Source organism: Zingiber officinale, chromosome 11B (assembly GCF_018446385.1).
Source record: "Zingiber officinale cultivar Zhangliang chromosome 11B, Zo_v1.1, whole genome shotgun sequence".
Lineage (NCBI taxonomy): Eukaryota > Viridiplantae > Streptophyta > Magnoliopsida > Zingiberales > Zingiberaceae > Zingiber > Zingiber officinale.
In genome coordinates, this window is record NC_056007.1 from 12,054,602 (window position 1) to 12,072,307 (window position 17,706).

The 17,706-nt window shown below is 39.8% G+C and overlaps 1 protein-coding gene across 1 annotated transcript; it reads left to right on the plus strand.

Moving 5' to 3' along the window:
• The first annotated feature begins 12,784 nt into the window (after positions 1-12,784).
• LOC122033784 (probable aspartic protease At2g35615) lies at positions 12,785-14,095 on the plus strand. Its single transcript, XM_042592945.1, has one exon. It carries the CDS (start codon positions 12,785-12,787, stop codon positions 14,093-14,095), a length of 1,311 nt encoding a protein of 436 aa, XP_042448879.1.
• Positions 14,096-17,706: the final 3,611 nt, after the last annotated feature.

Consider the following 17,706-nt stretch of genomic DNA (forward strand, 5'->3'; position numbering starts at 1 on the left):
ACGTTGCTTCTGTTTTGAAGTCCAAGTTTCAGAAAGAGAAAACAACAACTTTTTCAATTCTTCTACTACGGTGAATCAGTGAGACAGTGATAACGGCGCTACCTGTGTGGCTGGGATTGCTTCTACGCGCTCTAACGGAGTTGGTGACGATGACCGGCGGTAGCGTGGTGGCCTATGATTTGATGCGATTGGAGCTTCTTGCTCCTTCTGCTTGGAAGAAGGTCGAACCATTGTATGTCGGCAACACAGCAGCACACCCACGCCCGCATCGATCAACACAGTAGCACCAAATGGAGAGTGGCACCGTGGCGGAAACTGCTCTTGGACAGCGTCAGCGACTCGACGTGTGCCGGTGTGCGGCGATGCCTCCCAGTTGGCTAGGGCAGAAATTGCCGAATCGGCCGAGACACGGTCACGAGAGACTAGAGAGGGTCACGGGAGGAGTTTACTTTACTCAAAGGTAATTAATTTGCATTAAAAAAAAAACCAATACCATTTATGACTTACCCAGAAGAGTGAGCTGTGAGACGTGAGAGAGTAAGAAATAAATGACTAAATGAGATAAAGATTACAATTTCAATTTTTAAGTGCGGGCCAGCCTAGAATATAGTACATCTGTACATATATTATTATATATTTTATATATCGATTTGTTGCCTTGTTGGATTTGTGGTCCTTGTGGATGGGCCTGGATGCGATTTGGTTGTGACCAATCGGGCACAGTCAAATGGATGGGCTCGACATTGGGCCTCAGCCCATCGGTTCTCGGTTCAAACCGGTTAACCGACCGGAACCGGTTCAACCGGAACCGGTTCAACCGGAACCGATAAACCGATAAGGATACCGGTCGGTTAACCGGTTCTATATAACCGACGAGAAATCGGAATTAACCAGAACCGGTAAACCGATAAAACGGTTAACCGACCGATTGAACAGGCCTATAAACAAGCTCCAAGGCGCCTTAAACCTGAATTTTATCCCGATCTGCTCGCTGGGATAATCTTTTGACTGCCGCGACTTGAAGGCGCCTTAAACCCATTCAAGGCGCCTCCAAGCTGTCTAAGGCGCCTTAAACCCCTCCGAGGCGCCTTAAGCCTGCTCCTCGCGCCAGCTCAGGATTTTGAACCCGAGGCGCCTCCAAGCCCCATGGAGGCGCCTCGGATACTGTTCATCCGAGGAAAATCATCTTTATTTTGTACCTGCAAGATATGTTAGTCCCAAACAACATCCTGCAACACAAAGTTAGCACAAAATAACATCATGGATAATAAAGAATATTTAAGACAGTCTCCGGACTGTCCGGGTCTGACTTCGGATTTCCAACCGGAAACCCTAGGTCGACCCGACGCCTAATGTTCCCTCTACGAGGAACGCGTCCTCACCTACTCCACTCAGGAAATTTACCTGTTGCCAGTACGATCCTCCAGATCGACTGGACTTTTGCTCAGCACTCGATACTTCCGGACTTTTTGCTGGACATCTGCTTCCCGGCTAGTCCAGTCTTTCACCCGGCTCGCGACACCAGGACTTTCCACCTAGGGTTACCACCCCCTAGAACTTTTTACCTGAAGTCATCGACCTGCCAAGACTTTCCGCATAGGGTTACCACCTCCTATGACCTAGGGTTACCACCCCCTAGGGTTTTATACCTTTGCCTAACCGCAGTTAGGACTTTCCTGAAATCCTCAAGTAGACTTGTTAGAATACAAAATATCTTAACTTTGAATTCTTTGTCATTATCAAAACACGAGTTCGATCGTCGGATGCTTCCCGCACCAACAAGCTCGACTTGTAGCCAAAGGATTTAATCAACAGTCAGGTATTGACTTTAATGACACTTTTAGCCTAGACATCAAAATTACATTTGTCAAACTTTTATTATCGGTAGTTGTTAGTTCTAATTGGCTTGTACGACAATAAGATATTTCAAATAAATTTCTTCATGGTCATCTTGAGAAAACAATATTTATGGAACAACCACCTGGGTTCATTCATTCACAATTTCCATCTCATATTTGTCAACTCAAGAAATCCTTATATGGTCTTCAACAAGCTCCTCGTGTATGGTTTCATCAATTATCTAAATGGTTACAAGCTCAAGGGTTTTCTAGTTCAAAGAATAACTCATCTTTATTCCACAAATATAATGATGGAGCTATGATATTTTTTCTTATTTATGTGAATGAAATCATAATAACTGGTAATGATCACAAGGGTATCATAACTTTATTAAGTATTCTCAATCAAGAATTTCTTAGATTTGAATAATGCTCATTTTTTCTTGGTATTGAACTTATTCCACATGAGGAAGGTTATCTTCTCTCTCAGAGCAAATATATTACTAGGCTTTTCCAAAGAGCTAAAATGGATGGAGCACGTCCAGTTTCTACATCAATTGCTATAAACAACTTTACAACTTCATCCTCTCCTACTTTGTCTGATTCATAGATTTATCGAAATATTGTTGGAGCCTTATAATATGTCACTATCACATGACCTGATATTACCTTTATAGTAAATTGTGCTTGTCAATTTATGCATTCTCCAACTGAGCAAAATTGAGATAATGTAAAAAAACTATTTCATTATCTCAAAGGTACTATTTTACATGGTCTTCTTTTATATCGTCAATCATCTCGAGATTTACATGTATATAGCGATGCAGATTGGGCAATCTCTCCTAAAGATGGATGATCTACAAGTGGATATGCAATATTTCTTGGACAAAATCTTATCTCATGGAATTTGAAAAAGCAACCACTTACGGTATCTCGTCTAAACATTGAGGCTGAATATAAAGCTATAGCAAATACAACGTCTAAAATTATTTGGCTTCAATCACTTCTTTTTGAACTTCATCTTCCATTAAATATTGTACGAAAAATTTGGTGTGACAATATTGAAGCGATATATCTTACAACTAATCTTATCTTTCATGCTCATATAAAATAAGTGGAAATTAATTTTCATTTTGTTCGTGAACGTGTGGCAACTCAATAGTTATCCGTCTCTTATATTTCTGTTGAAGATCAAATCGTTGATATCTTTACTAAGCCATTATCCAAACAACATTTCAACAAGTTAGTAAGCAAACTCAACATCAAAGATCTCTCGTTAGGTTTATTGAAGGGTGAAAGAGGATCACCAGGATTGACCGGATCAAATCAACAAATCAAATTAAATTAGTATTCAAATTATTAAAATAATTTTGTTATAATTATTAGAATAATTTTATTATTTATTAATTGGAAAATTGACCAAATACTTTTAAAACATTATATATTGTACTATTCTTAGGACACATATTAATGAACATTAAGGTTTATTATTGCCCTCATATTATTTCTAGTTCTCTCCCTATTTTTCTTATTACAATGTTTTCCTCGTAGTGTTGTACGCCACCACCATTCCTTTGCACATCCTTCTTTTTTATTTTTTTTCCTCTTCTTCCCCATTTCCTTCTTCACTTTCCCTTCTCCAACAGTAGTAAACATATAACTTTTTTTCTCTCCTATTCTCAAGCACAAGAACTCTCTTTTCTTCTCCTTTCTCTTCTCTAGCAAGTAAGAAATGCAGCATCAACTGTTGCCCTCTTCTAGCAATAAGACCAACACTCACATCTTCTTTCTCTTCTCGTATTTTCTAGGATTTTGTTGGCACCGCAAGAATAGCCTTGTTTTCTATTTCTTTGCTCTCTTTGTGTCATTGCCAAGCTCACTGAATCTAGTCAAGGAAGCTAATGAAGAAGCTGAAGCTCTCCTCTTTTGCTTCTTCCATATCTTCTTCTCTTCTCTATTTTTTAAAAAAACAACGGTCTTCTTTTTTATTTTTTTCTAGTGAGAATTTCTTTACAAGTAGCTCTTTTATTCCTTTGCCTAACCACAACACAACAAGAGAAGTAAGTTATTCCTTTATTCTTTTAGGTTTCATTAATTAAAATTCATATTTCATTAATTGAAAGAGAGTTGTAAAATATGAATTTTATTTTATTATGTTTCTAGTTACGATGATTATTTAGATTGGAATGGAGGTCTCATATGTAGCAATGCTAAATATAATGAGAAAGTGAGAACATAATTGATTTTTTTACTTTGAGTCATAGATAAACTACAAGGATCAATGGATCATTGTTTTAACTAGACTTAACTAAGGGTTAAGGTCAAAATTTTTAAATTTAAGTTTCTTTTTAGCTCCTTAAATTTAAAATTTAAGATTTTCGATTGTTAAAATCCACCTACATTAATGTTTGATTTTTTTTTAAAAAAATAATTTATATTTTAAAAATATTTTTAAGTTTTTAAAGTTGAATAATTTTATTTTTTGTTGTATTAATTTTTTATTTATTTATTGAATTCGGTTCCGCCACTAATCATACGTATTGATCTATATAGGAGCTGTTGGATATTGGGGCCTAAATGGACCAATACGATTTTGAGGAGGAAAAATCGGAAGCCATCAATTGTTGAAAGTCGTAATTAACTTCAAAATTGAAATCTACGTTTCGCGTAGATAGATTTAGACTATTAATTTGCTCAAAACCGATTAAGGGTGAATGAGAAATTAATGTTCAAAGTCGGCCCAAAATAACGTTGGTTATTCATTAAGGAAATGCAAGGGAGAATAGTCCCACATCGGAAATTTTCGATGTGCATTCCTTACTTATTAATGATGTTGAGTTATTGGAGTTAACTTAGAAAAGTACCAGGTACTCTCTGCTCAGGGGCGAGCAGGTGCTCGCACCTGTGAGCCCGCCACCCGCCACGTGCGCACTGGGCGCTTTGTAGGCGCACTTTGCACTTCCTTTGCACTTTGCACTTTCTTTGCACTTTGCACTTTGCACTTTGCATCGTCGCGAGGAGCATTGAGGAGCTTAAATTTATGCTCCAGGTGACATTGCAGTGCCTACATGGCACTCGGGTGACGTGTCAGGCTAGTACCTGACATGGCAGTGCCTATGTGGCATCCTCGTGGGCAAAGGGAGATGACTGGAAAGTTGGTTGGGCGAACGGATGGCAGCCGTTGATCAACGTTGATCAAAGAAGTATGGTGGATCGCTTGTGATGCGATCTAGAGCGTTGGATCACAATGAGTCACGATCTGACGGCTTGGGATGAGACATGATCTGAAGCATCGGATCAATGGATCCAGATCCAATGGCTGATAGATCTGAGGGTCACAACTCTTAGATCTGATGGATGAGATTAAAGGGGCTATGTGAAGGGTTATAACTCTTCAGTCCGGACGGCCCAGATTAATCCACCCAAAGGTCACACCCCTCCCTAAAGCCTCTTCTTTCTGTATAAATAGAACCCTCCAGATTGGAATCAAATCACTCAACTTAATCTTCTCTTCCTCAAGTATTCACTCACTCATCTTGTGCATTCAAGAGTCCAAGAAGCCTACGAGAAGGTTCGCTGGTCTCGGAAGTCGGAGTGCTACGATTCCGAGACGATTGTCGTCGTTGTATCTTGGGAACGAATTGCAACAATCCGTTAAGCACCGTAGCGGAGCAATATCATTTACGGAGATAGTGTCGAACACTAGCCTCGACGATCAGTTTGCATACTCCGGAATTTACCGGAAACAACAGTCGTAAACGATATTCTGTACAAACTGATATGGCTACCAACGACGTTCCAACCGCCATTCCGACAGCTGTTCCGACGGCCGTTCCGACCGCCGTTCCGACATCCATTCCGCACGGAGAAAAGCCGGAGAAATTCACCAGAGCCGACTTCAAAAGATGGTAGCAGAAGATGCTGTTCTACTTAACAACGCTAAACCTTGTACGGTTTTTGCGTGAAGACCCGCCAGTCGCTACGGACGGTAGCAAGGCTGCTTGCGATACGTGGACGCACGGAGATTTTCTGTGTCGCAACTACATTCTCAACGCCTTGGACAACACGTTGTATAACGTGTATTGTTCATTGGAGACAGTGAAATCTTTGTGGGAATCGCTTGAGAAGAAATACAAGACCGAAAATGCCGGACTGAAGAAATTCATCGTCGGCCGGTTTCTGGATTTCAAGATGGTGGACTCAAAGAGCGTCTCATCTCAAGTCCAAGATATGCAATTAATATTGCATGATCTGGACGCCGAAGGAATGAAGCTGAACGAGTCATTCGCATTAGCTGCGGTAATTGAGAAGCTCCTCCGTCATGGAAGGATTTCAAGAATTACCTAAAGCACAAGCAAAAGGAGATAGGGCCGCAAGACTTGATCCCGAGGCTATGAATAGAGGAGGATAATCAAAAATTATCCGACTCTAGAGGAACCAAGCGGACTATTGACGAAATGTCCAACCTAGTCGAGCCAAACGCCAAAAAGCCGAAGCAGTTCAAGAAGAAGTCTCAAGCAAAGAAGTTCAAGGGCTCTTGCTACAACTGTGGAAAGTCAGGACACATGTCAAAGAACTGCAGACACCCGAAGAAGCCAACCAAGGGGCCAAAAGATGCTGCAAACCACGTCGCAACCTCTCTTGCGGACTTGGATCTCACTGCGGTCGTGTTTGAATCCAATACAGTGGAGGATAACCCGAAGCAGTAGTGGATCGATACTGGAGCAACTCGTCATATCTGTTCAGATAAGGCGATGTTCTCCAAGTATACTCTGATAAATGGAAGGAAGCTCTATATGGGCAATTCCACGACATCTCCGGTCGTCGGACTCGGAAAAGTTGTTCTGAAGATGTCTGGAAATGAGCTAACTCTGATTGATGTGCTCCATGTTCCCGACATCAGAAAGAACCTAGTTTCTGGAGCGGCACTAGTTAAGGCCGGATTTAGGCTAGTGTTCCAGTCAGACAACTTTGTACTTACGAAGAATAATATCTTCGTAGGAAAGGGGTACCTAGAAAAGGGTCTATTCAAAATGGTTGTAATGCCTGTACTCCGAAATATTGATGGTAATAAAATAAATGCTTCCAGCTATGTTGTTGAGTGTTTTAATTTGTGGCATGATCGACTCGGACATGTGCATAATAATACTCTTAAACGTCTCGTCAAATTAAATTTATTACCAAACGTCAATGTTGACGGAACACACAAATGTGAAGTGTGCGTGGAAGCAAAAATGACGAAACTACCTTTTCATTCGGTGGAAAGGTCAACGACTCCTCTAGAGTTAATACATAGTGATCTATGCGACTTGAAATTTGTGCAAACTAGAGTAGGTAAAAAGTATTTTATTACTTTTATCGATGACTGCACAAAGTTCTGTTATGTCTTTCTTTTAAGAAGTAAAGACGAAGCCCTAGAGGCATTTAGAACTTATAAAATCAACATGACAAACGAATTAAAATAATTCGTAGCGATAGAGGTGGAGAATATGGTGCACCGTTTAATGAATTTTGTTCAGAATCTGGCATTATTCATCAAACAACGGCACCTTACTCACCTCAATCGAACGGAGTTGCCGAACGTAAAAATCGGACACTAAAAGAGATGATGAATGCCTTGTTGATAAATTCAGGCTTACCTCAAAACTTGTGGGGGGAAGCAATATTATCGGCAAATCACATTCTCAACAAAATCCCTCATAAGAAAAGTGATAAAACTCCTTATGAACTATGGAAAGGCCGCGAGCCATCGTACAAATACCTGAAAGTGTGGGGGTGCTTGGCAAAGGTCGAAGTACCTAAACCAAAGCAAGTAAAGATCGGACCTAAAACGTTCGATGCGGTATTTGTCGGATATGCCCATAATAGTAGTGCATATCGTTTCCTAGTTCACAAATCAGACATTCCTGATATTCATGTGGGAACAACCATAGAATCTCGGAATGCAATATTCTTTGAAAACGTATTCCCAAATAAGAAGGGAAATGTTGAAAATGATAACAACGGAAGTTCAAACGAGAATGTCGTTACCGAACTTAGCTGTTATAAAAGAACTATTGACGATCAAAACAAAGAGCCACGTCGTAGCAAACGGGCTAGAGTTGAGAAATCGTTCGGGCCAGATTTCATGACTTTCATGTCAGAAATGGAACCAAGAACATTAAGTGAGGCTCTCTCTAGTCCCGATGCTCCAATGTGGAAAGAAGCTGTCAATAGTGAGATTGAGTCTATCATGAATAATCATACTTGGGAATTAGTAGACCTTCCTTCTGGTAATAAACCATTAGGTTGTAAGTGGATACTAAAACGCAAGTATAAAGTCGATGGATCAATTGACAAGTATAAGGCCAGACTTGTAGCCAAAGGGTACAAGCAAGAGGAAGGCCTTAATTACTTCGACACCTACTCACCGGTGACAAGGATTACGTCCATACGAGTGCTAATAGCCATTGCAGCACTGTATGACCTTGAAATACATCAAATGGATGTTAAGACTGCGTTCTTAAATGGTGAGTTGGAAGAAGAAATTTATATGGAGCAACTCGAAGGGTTCGTAGCTCCAAGAAATGAGAAAAAGGTGTGTCGACTTGTTAAGTCGTTATACGGACTTAAGCAAGCGCCTAAACAATGGCACGAAAAATTTGACAAAGTAATGCTGTCAAACGAATTCAGAATAAATGAATGTGACAAATGCATTTATGTCAAAGACACACCCAAAGGCTATATAATCGTCTGTCTGTACGTAGACGACATGCTAATAATGGGCAGTAATCATGATGTAATCATGACTACAAAGAAAATGTTGACCAAAAATTTTGATATGAAAGATATGGGTCAAGCAGATGTTATATTGGGAATTAAAATTCTCATGAATTCGAAGGGATAGTTCTAACACAATCCCATTATGTAGAATCGATTGAAAAGATTCAATGCGTACGATCTTTCTACCGTAAAACACCTATGGATCTAAGTCAACACTTAGCGAAAAACCATGGTGAGACCATATCGCAGTTGGAATACTCTCGAATAATAGGCAGTTTGATGTATCTTACAAACTGAACATGTCCGGATATTGCTTGTACGGTCAACAAGCTGAGTCGTTTCACCAGTAATCCAAACGACGCCCATTGGAAGGCATTGATGCGAGTTCTTAGATATTTGAAATATACTATGAACTATGGATTACATTATGGAAAATATCCCGCTGTGTTGGAGGGATATTGTGATGCTAATTGGATATCAGATACAAAAGACTCCAAATCCACTAGTGGATACGTATTCACGATCGGTGGGGGAGCAGTATCTTGGAAATCCACTAAGCAGACATGCATTGCTCGGTCAACTATGGAATCCGAGTTTATAGCACTAGACAAAGCAGCTGAGGAAGCTGAATGGCTACGGAACTTCTTGGAAGATATTCCGAGCTAGGAAAAACCTGTACCTGCCGTACTGATCCACTGTGATAGTCAATCGGCGATTGGAAGGGCACAGAGTAGTATGTATAATGGGAAGTCAAGACATATACGTCGTAGACATAATACCATTAGGCAGTTGATCTCGAATGGAGTGATTGCAATCGACTATGTTAAGTCCAAAGATAATTTGGCAGATCCTCTTACGAAAGGGTTGAGTCGAGATCAAGTATACTGCTCATCAAGAGGAATGGGATTAAAAAATCTACAACTGAAAACGACTGAAGTGGAAAACCCAACCTTGTTGACTGGAGATCCCAAGATCTTGGTTCAATGGGACAACAAAGTTTCAGAAGTTGTGGTTCAGCACAGGAGATAGTTTATCTCTATCCCAATCCTAGGATGAATTTGTGATGTCCTACCTCATGTAGTGAGGTTAAGCTTATGCTTTTAGTGACTTCTATACCCTATAAGGTGGAGTATGGTAGGATACTCTTGATAGAAGTGTCACCTATGTGAGTGTGAAGACAGGCCGCTTCAATGAAACACTCATGAATCCAAGATGGTGTCCATGGCCAAAACGGAACCAACCATGAGAACCTAAAGTAGGTGAGATAGGTCTCTGTGTGGGTGTTATTGTCTTAGTATACACAAACAGCTGAGCAGTTCAAGACATCACGTTCACTGTGCAGCCTAGTATACTCGATAGCATTCCACTACGGAAGGTTCAAAGCCACAAGCTACCTCTCCCGATGCAGTGACTTATCGATTGGACTCTTATAAAGTGTCAGCATGCATACACGCATTACATTAATTTCCATTCATGTGGAGGATTGTTGGATATTGGGGCCTAAATGGACCAATACGATTTTGAGGAGGAAAAATCGGAAGCCATCAATTGTTGAAAGTCGTAATTGACTTCAAAATTGAAATCTACGTTTCGCGTAGATAGATTTAGACTATTAATTTGCTCAAAACCGATTAAGGGTGAATGAGAAATTAATGTTCAAAGTCGGCCCAAAATAACGTTGGTTATTCATTAAGGAAATGCAAGGGAGAATAGTCCCACATCGGAAATTTCCGATGTGCATTCCTTACTTATTAATGATGTTGAGTTATTGGAGTTAACTCAGAAAAGTACCAGGTACTCTCTGCTCAGGGGCGAGCAGGTGCTCGCACCTGTGAGCCCGCCACGTGCGCAATGGGCGCTTTGTAGGCGCACTTTGCACTTTGCACTTTGCACTTTGCACTTTGCACTTTGCATCGTCGCGAGGAGCATTGAGGAGCTTAAATTTATGCTCTAGGTGACATTGCAGTGCCTACATGGCACTCGGGTGATGTGTCAGGCTAGTACCTGACATGGCAGTGCCTATGTGGCATCCTCGTGGGCAAAGGGAGATGACTGGACAGTTGGTTGGGCGAACGGATGGCAGCCGTTGATCAACGTTGATCAAAGAAGTATGGTGGATCGCTTGTGATGCGATCTAGAGCGTTGGATCACAATGAGTCACGATCTGACGGCTTGGGATGAGACATGATCTGAAGCATCGGATCAATGGATCCAGATCCGATGGCTGATAGATCTGAGGGTCACAACTCTTAGATCTGATGGATGAGATTAAAGGGGTTCAGTCCGGACGGCCCAGATTAATCCACCCAAAGGTCACACCCCTCCCTAAAGCCTCTTCTTTCTGTATAAATAGAACCCTCCAGATTGGAATCAAATCACTCAACTTAATCTTCTTTTCCTCAAGTATTCACTCACTCAGCTTGTGCATTCAAGAGTCCAAGAAGCCTACGAGAAGGTTCGCTGGTCTCGGAAGTCGGAGTGCTACGATTCCGAGACGATTGTCGTCGTTGTATCTTGGGAACGAATTGCAACAATCCGTTAAGCACCGTAGCGGAGCAATATCGTTTACGGAGATAGTGTCGAACACTAGCCTCGACGATCAGTTTGCATACTCCGGAATTTACCGGAAACAACAGGAGCATCATTCGATAATGGAGGTTGACCGGTAAATATCTAGTAAGTATCACGCCAATACACATTATCAGAGGAAGCTCCATTGTCGGCAATGAGAAAAAATCTTTGAGACACGCTCCACGGATACTGAATGCATCAAATACAATCAAAACAATTTAACTAAACTTGGACTGACTATAAGCAAAGTTCCTTCCAAATAAATATCAATTAGTCGGAAGGTTCCTTTCAGAATCAATTAATTATATAATAAAAAATTAGAGATATATTTTTCCCCATTTCAAAATTGATTTGGACCATTAATCGAATTGATGAGATGCCTAACTCCCATTAATTTCCAATTCCTCTCAGAATTACATTTTTAAGTTAAATGCATAAGATTTTGGATTGTGAAAATCCACCTACATTAATGTTTGATTTTTTTTAAAAAAAAATAATTTATATTTTAAAAATATTTTTAATTTTTTAAAGTAGAATAATTTTATTTTGTGTTGTATTAATTTTTTTTATTTATTGAATTCGGTTCCGCCACTAATCATATGTATTGATCTATATAGGAGCATCATTCGATAATGGAGGTTGGCCGGTAAATATCTAGTAAGTATCAGGCCAATCCACATTATCAGAGGAAGCTCCATTATCGGCAATGAGAAAATAACATAGAGACATACTCAATGGATTCTGAATACATCAAATACAATCAAAACAATTTAACTAAACTTGGAATAGGAGCAAAGTTCCTTCCAAATAAATATCAATTAGTCGGAAGGTTCCTTTCATAATCAATTAATTATATAATAAAAAATTAAAGATATATTTTTTCCCATTTCAAAATTGATTTGGACCATTAATCGAATTGATGAGATGCCTAGCTCCCATTAATTTCCAATTCCTCTCAGAATTTTTAAGTTAAATGCATAAGATTTTGGATTGTGAAAATCTACCTACATTAATGTTTGATTTTTTTTAAAAAAAAATAATTTATATTTTAAAAATATTTTTAATTTTTTAAAGTAGAATAATTTTATTTTGTGTTGTATTAATTTTTTTTATTTATTAAATTTGGTTCCGCCTCTAATCATATGTATTGATCTATATAGGAGCATCATTCGATAATGGAGATTGGCCGGTAAATATCTAGTAAGTATCAGGCCAATCCACATTATCAGAGGAAGCTCCATTATCGGCAATGAGAAAATAACATAGAGACATACTCAACGGATTCTGAATGCATCAAATACAATCAAAACAATTTAACTAAACTTGGAATAGGAGCAAAGTTCCTTCCAAATAAATATCAATTAGTCGGAAGGTTCCTTTCAGAATCAATTAATTATATAATAAAAAATTAAAGATATATTTTTTCCCATTTCAAAATTGATTTGGACCATTAATCGAATTGATGAGATGCCTATATCTCACTTCCTTCCAACTTTTATTGAATCAATCTTATCATTTTTCCCATTGATTAAACTTCTTTTTTTCTCCATTGAATCTCTCTATAAATTCACGCACCAGTTGAAAATGTATATATCTTCGTTAATATTATCGCAATGGCAGCCATTAGTACCATCTTCCGCCTCCTCCTACTAATCTCCTTCGTGCCATCCCTTTTCTCTCAGGACACTGTCTTCGATGTCGAGCTGGTCCACCGTGACTCTCCCATGTCACCACTATACAACAACTCAATGACACCCTTTGATCGCCTACAGGCCGCCGTCGTTCGCTCGGTCAACCGAGCTAGCTACTTTGACAAGCGCATCGACATGAACACCTCCATCGACATAGAGCTCGGCTTGACATACAATAACGGGGAATTCCTGATGAGGTTCGGCATGGGCACGCCAAATGTGCAATCTGTGTTGGGCTTCATCGACACCGGCAGCTACCTAAACTGGGTTGACTGCGCTGGTTGCCAATGCTTCAACTTATCCGGTGACCTATTCTTTCCTAGTGAATCCCTCTCCTACAAGAAGTTATCATGCTATTCTAATGAGTGCAACAACTTGGGTCGTTGCAATAAAGATAAGATGTGCCAGTACCATGTCACCTTCGGGGACGGCTCCAACATCGATGGAATTTTCTCCTCAGAAACCTTGAGTTTCACCTCATTAGATACGAACCAAATTACCTTCATTCCAAATATTTTATTTGGTTGCAACTTACGATCCTTGCTCACCAAATTTCATGACCCTGGTAGCTCTATTGGGTTGGGCCCTAATTCGCCATCTTTGATCCATCAGCTCGCACCGAAGTACATCAGCAAGTACTTCTCCTATTGCCTGGACTATCTCAATGGGGGAGTTGCCAGCAGGCTCTTCTTGGGACGTGGTAAACAGACAATCACCGGAACGACAATGGCCACACCGCTCATGACGCAAGACAACTTCTACGCTGTACAGCTTAACGCCATCTCGATCCCACAAGAGTTTGCTGTCTTCCTTCCTAAGAGGTCCATGTTGAGGGCCGGCAACATCATCTTCGACTCTGGCACCACCATGACCGTACTGGACACTGAAGTGGTGGACCGGTTGGTGAGGGAATTGACGAATTACGTTAGCTTGTCGACTGTGAAGGTGACGGGCCCATTTAAATTGTGCTTCAATGTGTTCTCGACAGAGGATGAGGATGAGTTGCCAGGGTTGTGGTTCTCATTTGCTGGGACATTGGGGAACTTCTGGGTGAGGCCCGAAAACCTGTTTGGGTGGTATAATCGGCATGTGAAATGCATGGTGATAATAGAAGCGAGTGGTCTACAAGTCTTTGGGAATATTATGATGCAAGATGTTTTGGTTGGACATGATCTAGATAAAATGGAGTTGACCATTATAGAGAAAAAGTGCACTGAGTTATACAAACCCTAATAAGCATGTATTTTGTATTTGATGTGCTAAGTTGAGCATTCAAATTTATATTTATGGTCATAAATCATGGAATTTCTATTAAAAGGAAATGTGCATTTTTTTTATTTTTTTTAATTATTTAATTAGATAATTTAATTGACTAGGAGTAGTTTGATTGAATATAATTTCCTTTCTATCTATCTCTTTTAAATGACACAAATTAACTTTATTTCTAAATACTAGGAGATGTTTGGACTTTTATATTTAGGTCATTCAACTTCCATATCCAACTATTGAGAGTGTTAGAGAGGGTGAATAATGACTCGCACGCTTTCATTTCGATTGTTGATAGTGTACTCGTCTATAAGATGTTAATACACAGTGAAAAATAAATAAATTTTACTTTGTCGGGTACTTATTCATAATAAAAAAATTCTCTCTACTTTGTTAATCAAATATCAACAAAGCCATCTATTAGTAACACTCAAGAAAATACGAACAGATTGGTTTGAAAGCTCAAGCCTCTATAAGACTCTTTCCTACCAGGATATAAATAAAGATTTAAAACTAATAAAATTTGAGATAATAAAGTTATTTAAGAAAAATAATATAATATAAGGGATAATTTAGATGGAAATAGATTTTGAAAATTTCATTGTGATAAATCTGGATTTCTATGCTATTTAAAATTGGAATTAATTGATTCAATTAACTTTAAGTTTAATTTCCTAAACATAAGTTTCTCTTTTATCCCCTCCACAGGAAGACCGTGTCTCTTCCCTCACCCCATGCGTTTGCGGCGTCGTCCCGTCGCTCGTTCGACCTGACTGCTACTCACGTACAACCAACTCCGACACCATGCTCCTCCTTCCTCTTCTCCCGTATCGCCACCACTGGCTGTCGTGTCTGAGCAGTCACTTTCTTCTTTTGCTGGCCGCCACCAGAAATCTCTGTCGACCACCTCGAGTGGACCCGAAGTCCGACATGTCCCGTGGCCACCTTCTTTTTGTTAAGTTTTGTTATGGTATCTGGATAACTCACAAGACCAAAAACTAACTGATAAGCTTGAAAAATTTTTCAAATGGAAAAATTTTTCCTCTACCCCCACAGAGAGACTGGTAGCCTATTTAACCTTATTACAAAATGACCTTTCGAGTTTCCTAAGTATCGGGACGGACAAACTAATTGAAAACAAGCATAAAGAGATTCTTCAACGTTAATGCAAGTGAACTAACGTTAATCATGCAGCCAATAAGGTGGATATGTCAACACTCCCCCTATCCTCCAGATTTGGTTGCATTTAGGAACCTTAGTGATTTTAGACCAATCCTGTCTCGATGATGAATAAACAAGGTTTTCCGAAGTACTTTGGTCAGCATATCAGCCTTTTGATTTTCGGTAGGGACATGTATGAGCTGAATTTCTTTGTCTTTGACGGCTTCACGGAGTGCATGGTAACGAACTTTGATATGTTTTGCTCAACTAAAGTGAGTAGGATCCTTTGCAATTGCTATGGCAGCTTTGTTGTCAATCATCAAAGGTGTTGCTGCCTCTGGTGTGAAACCAATGTCTGATAGCAATTGTCGTATCCATGTACATTGATTTCTAGCGAGAGCTGCCGCAATGAATTCCGCTTCCGCCGTTGATTGTGCCACAACATCTTGTTTCTTTGTGCTCCAGGAGAAAGGAGCGTTGTTGAGGTAAAAGATATAACCAGAAGTACTTTTTGCATCCTCTGCCCCGGCATAATCACTGTCCGAGTATCCTTCCAAATTTGTGAAGCTTTCGTTGTCGCCTGTTGCAGGGAAGAACAGGCCCAAGTCCATTGTGCCTTTCACATACTTGAGGTCTCGTTTAGCAGCTGCCAAATGTGCTGAAGTTGGTTGACTCATGTAGCGTGAGAGAAGATTCACCAGAAAACTTAGATCAGGTCGGTATGGGATAGATATATCAAACTTCCCACAATACCTCTATAAATAGCAGCATCAGGTTTTTCTCTTCCTGTAATAGAGGTTATTGCTCCTTTGTAGTCAGTAGGGAAAACAACTGGGTTGGCTTCATTCATCCCGTATTTATGCAGTAGATCCATGCAGTACTTGGTTTGTCCTACAAAGGTTCCAACTCCCTTCTTTTGATGAACTTCCAATCCCAAAAAATATGCCATTAAACCCAAATCTGTCATCTGGAACTCCTTCATGACTGAATCTTTAAAACTTGTAATTAGAGATGGGTTGTTGGCAGTAATAAGCAAATCGTCAACGTAAACAGAGACCAACAAAACCTCGTTTCCACTTCTTTTCACATACAGCGAGTAATCGGCATAGCTTCGAGTGAAGCCACTTGCTGTCAGATATCTATCAATGCAGTCATTCCATGTGCGTGGCGCCTGTTTTAGGCCATTCAAGGCTTTCTTCAGACGGTAAACTTTGTTCTCTTGTCCATTAACTATAAACCCTTCTGGTTGGTATATATATACTTCTTCCTCCAACACTCCATTCAAAAATGTCGTCTTGACGTCTATATGATGTACCTCCCAATCTTGGACTGCTGCCAAGGCTAAGATCATCTTGATTGTGTCCATCCTTGCCACTGGTGCATATACTTCATTGTAGTCGATCCCTTGTTTCTGAGAGTATCCTTTTGCCACAAGTCTAGCTTTAAACTTGTTAATACTCCCATCTGAATTTCTCTTAGTTTTGTAAATCCATTTTACTCCTACAACACTTCTTCCAGTTGGTCTGTTCACAAGCTCCCATGTATTATTTTGCTCGATAGATTTTAATTCTTCTCTCATGGCAAGCCACCATTTTTCATCCTTTGCTGCTTCAAAAAAGGTGGATGGATCTACATCCAATTGAGCCACATTAGTTTGGGCATATATGTCAGCCAGGCTTCGGGTTTTTCTTATAGGGGTAGCTGAATCATTTTCATCATCTGAATTCTGATCAGGAATTTCGTTTTCAATATTACCAGGAGTACCTGGTGTTGATTCTGCATCGTGGAGATCAGAGTTTGCACCATTTTCTCCTTGATCTTCATTTTGAACAATTTCTGGAGCAGATGGTGTGATCACCTGTTCATTCGTCATTGGCCAGGAGGGAGTGATTTTCTCCTTTGTCGCCTCTTGATCTGTTTTAGACAGAGCATTAAAAAATATAACACTAGAATTTCTAATACCATTTCCAATCCAATCCCACTCTTTGTCCTCCTCAAAAATTATATCTCTACTAATGATGATTTTTCCCCCAACTAGATCAAGCACCCGATACCCCCTTATCCCAGAGCAGTACCCAACAAGAATCCCAATTTTAGACTTCTCATCTAGTTTGGTTCTTTTCTCATCAGGAACATGCACATGGCAAATACTGTCATAAACACGTAAGTGATTCAAAGATAATTTTTCATTATGCCACATTTCATAAGCTGTTACTCCATTCAATACCTTTGAAGGTAAAGAATTTAACAAGTACACAGCAGTGGAAGCAGCTTCAGCCCAACATTTTTTGGACAGATTTTTTTCAAACAGCAAGCACCTTGTCATCTCGATGATCGTCCTATTTTTCCGCTCACTAATGCCATTTTGCTGTGGTGTGTATGGAGCAGTGTAAAGATGAGTGATACCTTCTAATTTG